Below are 13,866 nucleotides of genomic sequence, written 5' to 3'. Positions count from 1 at the left end.
AAATTGCTTTGATTCCACAGCAGTGGGCATCTGGGCATCCTGATGTGTATTTGCTGCAGGCAGCACCCAGGCTGCCACTCAGGCAGGGGGGTCCTCCATGTCAGGGTGTTGGGGAGACCCCCAGGAGCAAGGGGAGACAGGGCTGTGAGCTGGCAGCCTTGCAAAGCCACGAGGGTTTCAGGATCGCTGCTTGTCTTTGTGAAAAGCTACCTCGTAAACAGAGGGGGAAAGTCTCTTTAACTTATTCTCTGTTTTAAACCTGCATAAAGTAATGCAATGCCAGAAGGCCATCCATCCCGCCTGTACATAGTGGCCTCCAGCCCAAAGCCTCCTCTGCTCCTGGCCGGGAAAAGGCAAGGAGAAAGGAAGAGCTTCTACCTTTGCCTTTACGGACTGAAAGTGGCAACACAAAGCTAAACCCAGATGCAAATTCCTCCTCAAGCCCTGACCCTCCTGCCAATCCCACATGTCAAACCCCTGCAACAGGAGGGTCTGGCTGTGCAGAGCGGGGGCAGTGGGTGCACTGGGCACCCGTGGAGCTCCCCTCACTGTGCAGACACCGCTGGCAGCACTACGGGTCTCCCCTCAAATTACAGCAGACATTTCACAGTATGCATGTGCTGTGACAGGCTTCCAGCTCAGAGCTGGGGCAGCTCCGTGGGAGGAATGTGTAGGGGACGGAGCCATGGGGCAGGATCACTCCTGTGCGCTCCCGTTGGGGAAGCATCGCTGATAGGCACACATCACTTCTTCCTTCGCACCATGGCAGCTCTGACCTTCTCTTCCCTACAGCCGGCGTGGATTTATTTTTATTCCAACAGATCTGTAAGCTGTGGAGTTGCTAAACTTCTAGAAACTGGAGACCTGAGTTGCTGTGTTGCCCGTTCCAACAGCAGCAAGGAAGCACCGGGGCTCGCTGCAGTTCAGGAGATTTACTGGCACAATTACTCCTGTTCCCTACAGGGACCAGTAAGACTCCACAGCAGTGCTCTGGCATTGAGTGGGCTGCCCGCAATGATTTACTGCACACTTCTCCCAGCATTTTGTGCACCTTCAGAGTGCTGACATGAGTGTGGGCTGATTGGGTTATTTATCTAATTTTGTATTTATGAAGACAATGAACTTCCAGCTCCCCAAGTTGCATGCTTCTTTTTTTCACTTTGTTTCTCTTGGCTCGTCTAAAAGGAAAATCAGGATGTGTATTACTTTGGAGAAATAAAAGTGGCATCAGCCCTGTCTGAGAAGACCTCTTTATGATGGAAAAATGAGTAAATAAACCACTCAGTATAGCTTTCCCCAAAGAGACTAATAGACTGTACTGTGCTGAACGGGGCACTTCTGAGAGGAAATGGGGAACATACCAAAGCGACCGCCTTGACCCGAACATTCCAGAGTTTATCTACTCTGATCATTGCTCACTTATATTTTATGCAAAGTCATCTTCTTCGCTGTGGCAAAATTTCAGAACTTCTTTTATCCAAGAATTCAGGCAATGCTGATCTGGGTTCCCATCCACTTGTGCAGTACAAGGGTTTAATGAGTCACGAAGGCATGAGTTTGTTATTTTGTGTTGAATAAATATCTATGCATGACAAAAGATATGCAAGCAATATGTTTAAAGGGGAAGACCACATTTTTCAGATGATTATGGCATTTTGCTTTCAGTCTCGTGGTGCACAGAACTCCTGAACACATGCTACAGCTATCCAGAAACCCGTATCTATTGCAGTTAATTATTGTACTAATTTTTGCCATACGTTAGTTGAGTGCTCATTGTAAATTCTCCTATCCACTCATTATTCAGAATGATTCCCAAGTCCTTTCAATGAATGATATTCCAAACCATAGGTTATTAGAACTATGAATTGCAAGTATTTATAATGAATTACACAATTTGTGCTGCAAGCAGAGAAACAAACCTTTGTATATGACATGTGAGTTGCAATCTCAGCCATTGAAAAATGAATAGGGCATGAATTTCAGACTGTAGCCACAGCTGCAGGTTTCAATTCACTATTTGCATGTGTCCTGCCTGAATTTTCCAGTTGATGGTACACATCAGAATTGAAATAGGTGAATATCCAGGGGTAAAAAAAAGGGTTCTGGCAATTCCTACACTTGCAGAAAGCAAACTTGGAAAACAGGCAAGTCAAACTTTTCTTTCAAAGCTGAATGTTTAATTCCAGTACTCTTTCCCCTCGTACACATAGATCCAGCTCTAACCAAATCCTATCTCCGGCTGTTCACGACATCTTCAAAGCACGTTTTGCGCCATGTCTCACCCCACCCAAGGGATGGGTGTCTCTCACACCAGCTGATGGAGAGTTCAAGAACAAAATGGGTGACAGGAAATCCTTTCCCCATATTCTGGTTCATGATTTAAGGATAAAGTGGGGTGGTTGCCAGGGGATTAAGAAAGCTGTTGTCACCCTCATATCATGGTCGAGCCACTGTGCAGTCTGCTCCCTCGCCCCATCGCCACTGTGGTTGTGTCTGGCCCCAAGTGTGCTGTAAAAGGTCTCTCCCTGCCTGGGTCACCCAGAGCACCACAATCTTCACAGATCACTTGAAAAATAAATAAGAAAAAAAGAAAGAATGAGAACTGTGTCCCCAGCAGTCTCTCAGTCTGTGTGTGGTGAGGGTGTCTGCCTCTTCTCACTGCCGTGTTTTACCGCACTCTGCTCCTTGTTCTTCTTTTTTTCCCATTCCTAATATAAATGTGAAAAATCCCAAAATGGGAATGTCAGAACATTTTCATGCTAAAGTTACCAGAAGAAAAAAAGAAGAAATGTCTTCCCTCCCTGCAAGGTACTCTCACAGGTCAGACACATCCAAGAGCAAAAGCCTGAATTTTAACCATGACAAGCATATTCTTTGCACTTGCAAACACCCCAGTGAGATGATTGCGAGCAAGGACAGAATGGTTTGGACAGGTAGAGCTGAAGGAAAGTTCAGATCTTCTCAAGATTGGAAGTAGAGAGGAGATAGATAGAAATCCCAGTCCTACTGTCAACCACTCCTGACTCCTTTTGAGGCTAAAAGTGACTCACATCAGCTTAATACAAAATTGCAAATCTCTGCAGTTTTGGGGGGAGGAACTCTGCCCTAGACTCAGCACAAGGTCCGTCCTGCTCTTCACTGCTCTCCCTGCCAGGGTACAAAAAGCAGCTGTAAAATCCCACTTGCACAACTTCCCCATTTGCAGAAGCTCTTGGTTGGGAAGAAACAACTTTGAGGTTGGAAAAGAAGTGTGCGAACCAGGTCCAGCCCCTACGCAGCTTTTCAGTTGGGCTGGTATGAAGCCAAGCCATACAAGAATGTTTCAATATTTCAGCTGCTGGGCACAAGACCCTTGTATTTCCATGCTAGTAAAGCAAATGTATGTTATACCTCGAGAGAACCTGCATCACCAAATTTCTCTTCCACTCATGCTGAGTCCAACCTTTTTTGCATTTAAGAGAGAAGCACTGAAGAAATACACATACCTCAAGTGGTTAACTGTCCAAAGACTACAGTTTGTTGGTTTTCCTTTAATCCCCACACCTCTATTATCATCAGTGCATAATCTGCACCAGGAAAAGAAGTCACTCTTTTCTCATCAGTTACAAAGCTGAGGAAAACAGAAAATAATTGCCCTCTGAAGTGCTGATGTGCAGAGCCACATCCCTCCAGCATGTGGAGAGAGGAGGGGATGCAGCAGCAGGAAGCAAGTGCCTTCTGCAGAGCTGGAGTGATATGGAAAGGCGGGAGATAATCTGACTTGCGCTTGTAGCATGTCGAAGAGAGGCAAACGTGCTCTTATCCATACAAGTACTCATAAAAGCTAGAAGTGGACAAGATGCCCTGTGCAGGTTTGGTTCTTATGGGGCCTTTTGCAATGGTTGTCACATCTAGATTGACAGGATTGTTATACATTTCCATGGATAATTTGTATGTGGAAGCAGAGTGGTACCAGTGGGAGGAAGAAGCTGGAAATGAGGAAAGCCTGATCTCAGCTCCATGGGGGGATCTACCATTCACTGCAGCCCACCAGAGCCTCCCCAGTTGGCCAGGGCGGCCGAGACCATGGCTACCCCTAGCTTTGGAGGGGAGGTGACTCTTCACATTTGCTTTGGCCATCGCAGGGACATTGATATGTTTAAAAAGAGATTCAAAATGAGGAGTTTGTCAGCTCAGGGACACTGAGCACAGAATGAAGAAAACCCCCAGCAGCTCAGTCCTCCCGGAGGTGTGCTGAGCCTCCCCGGCTGCTCGCTCTCTTGGGAGCCTGTCTCTACCGCCCAGCGTCTCCAGGGCAGCGCTGGCCTCAGCCTGCCTGTTCCACAGGGCATAGGCAGGACAATCAGGTCTCACAGCAAGATAACTTAGTGCAAAAGCAGCGAGACAACCTGGAGACATGAGGAGGCACCAGCATTGCCATCTGCAACACTTGGAGGTCAAACGTCGACACGGACTGAAGCAATTCACCTTCTGCATTGATGTGCTGCTCCCTGCCCTCCACATCTCAAACCCACACCTAAGAGAGGCTCCCTGTCGCCTCTCTGCCTTGTATACTTAACAAAAGGTATCTTGTTGCTGTGCTCACTAGCTGAAACAGATGCCACTCTCTCTTTGTCTTTATGCCACTGGGCTGGCCCCATAGTGAAAGCATGGAGCCGCCCCGGTTAATCAGGGACAGGAGTGAGCCCTCTCTCCCCTTCTCCTCATGCAGGGACACCTTCCCAGTGTTCGCCCCTGCAGCTCCCCAGCCAGAGGTACCGGCTCGCTCGCTGCCGGATGGCGTGCTGCGTCCAGCAAGGGCTGCTCTCTCAATCCTCCTAACCACAGCAGAGAAGCATCTGGCTTGTACCCAGGAGCACACCTCTGATAAAAATACAGGCTGAGCGTGGCACGCATCCATCGCAGACAGAGTGCTCTGGGACCATAGCCCCCAAACAGTTTTTAATCAGCAGAAGATAAATACATTTGTAATGTCCTTCATGACTTAAAAAGCTTGAGAAGTCTGTCTCAAGTTTGTGACAAGCCCTGCCCTGTCTCCCATCCATTATACGGCTCAGGACTCTTTCCAAAACTTCAGAGATCATTGCAGAAGGGAGCTTGGGGCAAACCAGCAGATCAGACTCAGCTGGGTAGTGCTCAGTGTGTGATTTACTCTCCAGATGGGTTCAGCTCTGAACACAAATATGGTTACCAAGTCCTCACCTGCATGTGAAGAGCCATGAATCCATCTACCAAAAGAACCAAATCTCCTCTAGACACTTGCATAGAAACACTTACGGGTTTTTTTTTTTCAGAAATTGCAGTTTGTTCTGATATTATGGGAGATGATAACTTTTTCCCTGCCTTCCTCCCATGCTCTGCCTCCCACCTCTCCGCTCAGTGAGGAGAAGACTGCAGAGGGTGCCTCATCCCACAGAGCCCTCTGTACGCCTCTGTACCCCCACAGCGCACAGCCCACACGCTCTCTCTTGCAATGAACACATTGTGGTACTCAGTGAAGGGTGCGGTATGTGAGGTGTGGGGTTCAAATTCACTGGGATCCCAAACTGCCAACCAGCAGGACTATGTCCTGCAGCCCGTGTGAGGCACGCTCAGCTCCCAGAACTCCCACAGAGCTGGGTGCTGCTGCCTTGCACAGGGGCAGGCTTTGACTGGGTTATAGTAAAAGGCAGGCACCCCAGCGTTTTCTGAGCTGCTAAAACACAATGGCAAGTATCCCCCCTCCCAGTGCGCCATGGAAGTGCCCCAGCAGGGTCAAGACGTTTGGGGAAATTCATCCTTTGCCTTTCATTAGTTCAGACGATGCAGCAGCAGCTGGTGGGGCTACAAAGACGGAACCTGAGAAGGGGCAATGGGGTTCATGATCCCTTTGCTAGAGAAGACGGAGTAGGCAGCCTCCCTCAAGGTGCTCCCCATGGGGTCAAGTTGTTCCCCTCCCAAACAGCAGGGCTTGCCAAAAATGCATACATGACTTCTGCATTCTCCCAACTCTTTCCTGAACACACCTCTGGAGAAACTGCGCATGCCAACACTTATCTGTTCTCTACAAACCCAGTTTTTGTGAGCACCCTAAGGATTTCTGGATGCTTCTCTTGCCCCCCACCCTTTTTAAACAGTTAATCCATCAGACATTTCAAATGTAAAGTGAAACCAATCCTTTACAAAAATTCTAGAGAAGTACTCTTCCTAATGACTCCAGGCACTTTGCAGCATCCGAGAAACACTCACCTTAGTACATGAGTCGATCCATTTATTGTGGTAGTGGAACAGGGGACCGTCTGCCCCAAGATGGAAGGCCTTCGGTATCGCTCATCACCACAGCACAGGATGATGAGGAAGGCACGTCTGAAAGACTTGTTCAGGAAGGCGTAGAGGAAAGGGTTCAACCCTGAATTGATGTAGCCCAGCCACAGAAAAGCCGTCCACAGCTTCCCCGGCACTGTGTAGTTTATGAAAGGGTCCACTATGTTTGTGATAAAGAAGGGGGCCCAGCACAGGCAGAAGCACCCCATGATGATGCACAGGGTCTTGGCAGCTTTGGTCTCAGTCTTCATGCGGTGCGTGCTGTGCTGGTCCGGGTGGTGCTGCCGGCCGTCGGTGGGGGCCCCCGCGCGCTGCAGCACCCGGATCTGGCGGGCGTGCTCCCTGGCTGTGACGTAGATGCGGTAGTAGGCCAGCACCATCAGGAGGAAGGGAATGTAGAAGGCCACCACGGAGCAGGTAATGGCGTATGGCTTGTTGACCATGAATATGCAGTAAGTGGAGTTGGAAGCCTTGTTGAACTGCCTTTGCTGAATCTGGAGCAGGGGGAGGAAGGACAAGGAAGGAAAGAAGTTCAGCACTGCTCCTCTGATACCAGCAGTCTGTTTGCCAGGACACCTCTCCACTGCTTTCCAATTCTCTCTCCTCCCTCCTCTCTCCCATCCACAGTACCTGCCTTACCCACTGCTGCCTCTCCTGCCTGTGCTCACACCATGGGCTCTCTGGCCGTGCTGGTCCCCAGGTCTGCAGGACCAGTCCATGCTGCAGCTCTGCTGTCCTAGAGCATGCTTCAACCTGGGCAGTGAAAATCAGCCTAAAACTAACTCCCCAGTTCAGACACAGTGAAAGGGAATAACTTCACTTTGTGCCATGTTTTTTGCAGTGCTTACTCCTCTGTTCAGCAGCGCGTGGTTTTACACCAAGGATGCACAAGTTTCACCCAGCCGAGTCCCACAGGGGTATTAGAGAAGGACCAGATGGACAGGGAAGGGACTGGGCTGCAGCATCTGGGGGGCAGCTCCAGGCTGGGGGTGACACTGAGCTTCCCAGGCACAGGGTAAGCTTCCCAGGCAGCAGCCCAGGCAGGAAAAGTCTGCAGGTTGAGTCTGTGGGCTGAGATCTGGTCAATGACTTGTGATGGAAACAGAGACAGCAGAGAAGTAAGGGGTCTTGCATGTGAGTTTGGGGAGCAGGGGGCATAAGTGAGACAGACAGGATTTCTCTGAGGTTCTTCCTGGCACAAAACAATGTCACTTCAGGTCCATTGGGCCCATAATTTCTGCTGTTTAGTCCAACAAGAGAATAACCCTGTCTCCTATTTAAAACTATAACATCAAAATTATTTATTAAATTACTTAAATGATTTATTTAAATTTATTCATTTAAATTCATTTATTTAAATAATTTATTTCATTATTTATGAATTGGGCAAGTAAGGAGGTTTTCCTCTAAAATAAACTACGAAGCATTTTCACTAGGTGGTGTTTGAACCTTGCACTACCTCTCACCATGCAGCTACTGGAATCTGCACGGTGAATGCCAGCAAGTTACAAGGAAGGGCAGGGCTTGCACTGGTGTTTAGAAAGTCCAATACAGACAGCTGGGTGTTGAGTCCTTTCTGAAAAGGTGGGGGCAAAACATAAGTGGAAGAAATCAGATACATGACATGGTTTGTTAAAAAAACAAAATGCAGGTCTCTTTTTCTACCAGCTGCATGTCCTAAAGATGCTTGTCTGGAAGCAATTTTGGCTTTATCGCCTTGTCTAGAGGCTTGGCAGCTTGCACCTGGTACTCTCCATGAGCCAAAAGTATTCATAGCTCCTTGACTGAGCCTTGACTGAGGCTATGACTGTGGCATAGAAGATGCCACATCTCTTTAAACAAGCTCTTCTAAATAAGGTGTTTTCACAGTTTGCCATTTTTTTTTCCTGCATCTCCAGACTGGAAGGAGAGCAGATTTGCAGCTCTTAACTCCTTCCCCTGCAAACCGGATCCCGCAAGTGAAGCCAGACTGTAGCGGGGAAAACTGCTGAAATGACTTGCACTGGGGGAAACTTCATCTTCTCCCCTACCTTCAAGGCTCACACCAAGACAGGTGTTATTGATGGGAATGGCCCAAAGCATCATCCCTTCCGGGGAAGTCTTGGTTTCCCAGCTCTCCAAATATCGCTAGCATGGCAAGGAATCTCGGGCTCAGGCAGCAGTGGCCAGCACTCCCCAAGAGCTGCAGAGGCCAAGAGGAACCAAGGACTCCCGAGGTGCCTGTTGGGAGCCAGCTGGGGCTTGGCGTGTTTTCAAAGGACTACTCACTGAACTGAATAGTAGACACAGGTAAAATCTCCCAGAGCCACCACTGTCTTTGTGACAGTCCTTCCAGGACAGAGTCGTTTCAAACCCCCTTAAAGACACCCTCCAGAAATTCAGCAGCCCCTGTGCATCAATAACAAAGAAGTTTCTCCTTCAGCCTCTCTTGCCTTCTTTTCTCTGAATATTGCTTTTTGAAGAAGAATGTACAGCACCGAATGTATTTGATACCAGGCTGGTGTACCTCCTTAGCTACTCACCAGATCAATGATGCCAATGCTGTTCCAGCCTTGCATGATAGGGAGGAAAGATATAAATGTCGGGATTACCCAGCACCCTCCAAGCATTACAGCGATGCGCAATGGAGTCATCTTGTTCCTGTAAACCAGAGGCTGGCAGCAGATAGCATAGTACCTGCAAGGAGAAAAGTGAGAGAACAACCATCATCAAAGGAGACTTCAAAATTGTTTTGAATTTTGTGTGTATTGCATTTTGTATTAGCTGTGCCACTGTGCACTGTCTGCAGACATGAAAGGGTCAAATGCGTTATAAAGGCAATATAGTTAATATTATAATACAAAAGAATACTTAATACAATGTGTTATAAAGGCAATAGAGTTAATATTATAATACAAAATAATACTTAATACAAAATACTCCAAAGGAGTCTTCACAAAATAAAACTGTAAAGCATTTTCTCCAGCTTGTTTCTCCTGCCTTCAAAATAAGAGAAAAAAAAAGAGTCTATTTCCATTGACTGCCTCTTACACAAGGAGCTCAGGATATTTTCACAGCATGAGTAAATAAGGTTTCATAGTGCCTTGCAGGGGAAAGCCAGTATTTTCTGTTTTCCAGCTAGGGAAAATGAGGCACAGATTAATGCTGCGGTCTGTCTGAGGTCGCAGAGCAAGGGAGTGACTTAATACTCAGCCCTCCTCTCCCTCTGCATTTAGTCACAAAGCTGTCTGCACCCTCCTTACCACGAGGAATGAATCCACCTTCCTTCCATTCTGCCCTAACTGAGTAAATGTTGGGGTTTTCCTAACTGCAATGGACATTTATTTTGACAAGACTGCAAAAGCTGTTATTGCAAATTAACAAAGTGTTTCAAAGCTGTGAGAATGTCAGTAAAATGAAGTGTGTTTTTCCGTAACCAAGCTCCCTTTCTACCTCCCAGGAATCAGCCTCTTGTCTGGCTGGGCTTTAACCTTCTGCAACAAGGACAAGGCAAATGTCTGCACAGGGCTTCTAGGCTTTTCACCATCAAGGGGACGTGCCCTGCGCTCTCCTTTCTCCTCCTGATCCATCCAACAAATTCATAGTACAACAGGTCCCTGCTCTTAAAATAACAACCAGCTATGAACCAAAAATATGTTCTCAAAGAGATACCAAATCAACTCTTCTGTCTGTTTGGTCCCTGTGCTACCCACCTGCTAGCAGATTTCTACATCAGGAAGGTGCATCAAAGCTAAAACTGGAAATCTCCTTGCTCTGAAATTAATGTAGGCCCATAAGCATAGCAGATCAGCAACCATATAATCCTGTTGCAGATTTTTGGTGGTCCTGACCTGTCAGTCTGTCTCAGGTTCCCAATGAAATGTTTTCGATCTTTATAGAGTTTTGGATTTCAGCACACGTTGTGGAGACAGGCCAGCACTGACGTCCCTACTGCTGCGACAGGGAACTGGGGTCTAGAGACACAAGAAGTGCCCATAAATTCTCGGCTCTTCTAAATAATGAAATATATAATTCAGCTATGTGCCCGATTAATATATTTTCTTAGTGAATTAATAATGGTCATCTAGTAGATGTAGTTTCCAGATTTGGTAAGCACAGAAATTATGCAATATGGTGTCCCATAGCATATGAGCAGTGCGTTGAAGAAGTGGCCACAATTTCAAAAACTATTTATAAAGGGAACGAATGACCTCTGTCAGAGATTTTTTTTGAGTCAAGCCTCACATCAAGGCATAATGTGTACGTAGAGAGAGCCTCACTGCTGAATGCCTATAAAAGTCAATTTTATGAGGTCAGTAGAACCATGGATTAGAGACTTTAAATTAGCAAACACATGCTAAAGCTGGACCACTAACCTGAGATGCCTGCAGCACATTAAAATAAGACATATGTGAATGCACATATACACACGCTTTATGTGTGTGTATTAGAGAGATGTCCTTGAGGTACACAATTTATTTCATCAAGATATGAGTGGGAACCAAAAGTTTTGTGCTAAACAGGCACAAAAATCTAAGAATTTCCAAATTTTCTTAAGACTTTTTTTTTAAAAGTCATGTGGAGTCAACTGAATTGTGTTATTTTGATAAAATCAGATTATATATTCCACACAAAGGGTTGAAATAATATCAAAGTGTCAAAAGAAAACATTTTTAAAAAGTCTCTTTGAAACAAGATTCAAAATGTCACAGCGGAAAAATGTTGAAACAAGCATTCAACTATTTCAATTTCATCATTTCTACATTCTCCTCTGGTTTTGTGTATGCATGAAAATCAGCCTGTTCCTCTGAAGAGTTTCACTTTCAAGGAAATGGCATATTTGACAGTAATGTGCTTGTACAGCATTGGGTGAAATGTTCCTCTCGTGGAGCTAACAGCCATGGCAGTCAGTGGGTCCGATTCCTGTCCCCACTAACACAGCCCTCGCATCCCTCCCACGAGGGAGAAGGAGAAGCTGAATCATTTACAGGAACAGAATTTACTTGGTTTTGGAGCTTGCCTTCATTGGATCACGAGTTTAACAAGCAAGGGTATCCAGACTCAAAGATACGCAAAACTCAACTGGCTAAGGCCCTGAGTGACCTAATTAAAGGAAAAGAGCTTTAAGTTTGAGTTTGGCCCTGTTTTGAGAGGAGGGCTGGATCAGAGACCTCCAGAGGTCCTTTCCAACCTACATTTTTCTGAGTCTATCAGACAATGAGGACCATCACAGTCAGATTTCCATATCTTAATGATTTCAGAGGACAGAACAAATATTTCCTTTGTTCCTAGGATAACTACCCTCCTCACGACAGCCACAATGTGTTTGTGTAACCTTCTCCTGTGTTGCTAGAGCTTATTGCGTTTGGATTTTCCCCTGTTCTCCAGATTTCCTTCCCCCAGGAAATAAACTGACCTTTGAATCAAACAGGTATTTTCAGTAACGTTATTGACTCCTCCTAGGACAGATGGTGCTTCTCTTGGCATTACATGCTCTTCTGACTCTAAACACAAGGGAGATCTCTCTGGCATATTTAATTGTTTATTATCTGAGAGGCACCTACTGGAAAGGGCTACCCAGTGCTGGACAGCAAAGGATTCCTGTGACATGCCTGACGGCAAGTTACTGCAAGTCACAAGAGACTACATTTATTTGCAGAAAGGGCAAAAGAAGAAATTCAATAAATAAATGGGAAAGAACAGCCAAGACACCAGCTACCATTTCACAAGTTGAATAAGCAAACAGAAAAGGAAAACCATGATACATTGGTAATTAACTACAGCAGGAAAACAATTCTTCCAAGCAGTTTGAGTTATTACATTTCTGTACTTCTCTCTCTGCTGCAGCTGACAGCATTACACTGACTTGTACATGCTATTAAAGGCCATTAGAGTAAAAATTATGCCTGTAAAAATGACATCTTAAGCTCTCATATTTCTTCCCTCCCAGTGATTCAGCAGCAATTTTCTTCCACTTACATGTCAGAAGATTATATATATATATATATTTTTGCTAACTGCTACTACCATGACTTCCCTTGTGTTCAGAAAGTCGAGCTGGGTTCCTCCTGCCCTACACTGTTATTGGTAACAAGGTTCCGCAATCAGAGTGTAGGTGACAATTTTGCTGATGGCGAGGAAGGGAGAGAAGCACACCGTCCACTTTTCCATAGCTCAGCAGGATTTTCATTCAATGGCCCAGAGAGTCAAATAGAAATCTGTGTATGTTAACAGAAGTTGTTGAAGTCACACCAATTTTTGCAGTAGCTGGTGATTTGATGTATGTCATGGCTTGGGCATTTAAGCAGCTATTTATTCACTGAGAGAAAAGTAATTATATCTCTAAGATTATCAATAGTTTTAGTCAAAAGCTGAAATAAAGACATTTTCTTATTCTACATTCCTGCTTCCTTTCAAGCTGGAGCTGTTTTCCTGTGCTCATAAAGAATATCTATTATGTACTGGTGTGACACTGTGATGGATGAATATAAAATGTAATACATGCACATGATTAATACCATGTCCAAGTTTAATTAAATATTAATTCTTACTATTATCAGCCAAGACCTGTGTTTCTGCAGTTCCTTGAAAACGTTAACTTCCCCGTTACCTACAGCAGAGCAAATGATGTGAAACACATCCTCTCCTCCGCCTCTGTTATGACATTCTTTGCTGAAGGGGAAATACAAGAATCCCTTCCTGGAGCTGTAGATCTTCCAAGTAGCTCCATAAAGCAAAGGTTATTATAATACTTTTCCTTTCCCATATCAGACATTTGCCACATGAATGAATTGTGCTAACACTTTACAGATGGCTCAAAAGAACAAATCCATAACTCTTATGGCCACTGCAGATATGTCCGGCTACCAAGGATTTGTGACCTGCCCAGCATCACTTGGTGGCTCCAAGAAACACTGCAGTGGCCAGACCCTGTCTTGAGGAACACCAATGTGATGCTCCCTGGTCTTCCAGTGGAAGTTCCAGTGATATGGGTGTGGGGAGGACCGATTAGTGCCACGTGCATCAATTCCCAGAGACCTCATGTGTTACGAACACTGACCCAGCATCTCCAAGGGGATGCAGGTGCACCTCTATTATGGTCATGAAACCTATAAAAAACGCTCAAGGTTCAATGATTCAGTGCCCCAGTCTGGGGGGCAATTTTTCCTCTGTATTCCTACATTCATCACCAGCAGGATCTGCCACAGTCACACAGAGGAGCCTCATATACACAGTGTCCACAAGCTGTAAGAGGAAAATGTTTTATCCTTTCCCGACAGGACTTGTGCTTTGCCTGCTGGCGAGCTCCTCTTTACAGTCAGTGCTACACGTAAAACCAGAAAGCAGATATAAATGCCTTATGAACAGTACATCAGCAACACATTCGTACATAACAGCCTTCAGCACTTTGGGTAGAGAAGACATAATATCACATTCCTCAGCAGCAGGATCATGGACAGCTTGCCTAATGTTAAACTGGTGTATATGTGAAGACAGGAGATGGCAGATAGGAGGGAAGCTGTGAATCCAAAGAGAAAATAGACAGAAAATGAACCTCAGTTATATCCTTGCCTTGTACGACCG

General features: G+C 45.7%; 1 protein-coding gene across 1 annotated transcript in view; it reads right to left on the bottom strand.

Annotated features, from left to right (window-relative positions):
- HTR4 (5-hydroxytryptamine receptor 4) overlaps positions 1 to 13,866 on the bottom strand; it is a 97,389-nt gene that overhangs the window by 49,835 nt on the left and 33,688 nt on the right. The window contains exons 4-5 of the mRNA XM_082324288.1: positions 8,826 to 8,979; positions 6,229 to 6,797 (exon numbers count right to left, since the gene is read on the bottom strand). Coding sequence (XP_082180414.1) covers positions 6,229 to 6,797; positions 8,826 to 8,979 — 723 coding nt within the window. The remainder of the gene's footprint in view (positions 1 to 6,228; positions 6,798 to 8,825; positions 8,980 to 13,866) is intronic.

The sequence above is a fragment of the Platalea leucorodia genome (assembly GCF_965183815.1).
Source record: "Platalea leucorodia genome assembly, chromosome: 11".
Classification (NCBI taxonomy): Eukaryota; Metazoa; Chordata; class Aves; order Pelecaniformes; family Threskiornithidae; genus Platalea; species Platalea leucorodia.
The sequence above is the reverse complement of the archived record's forward strand: the minus strand, read 5'-3'. Positions and strand labels throughout refer to the sequence as shown.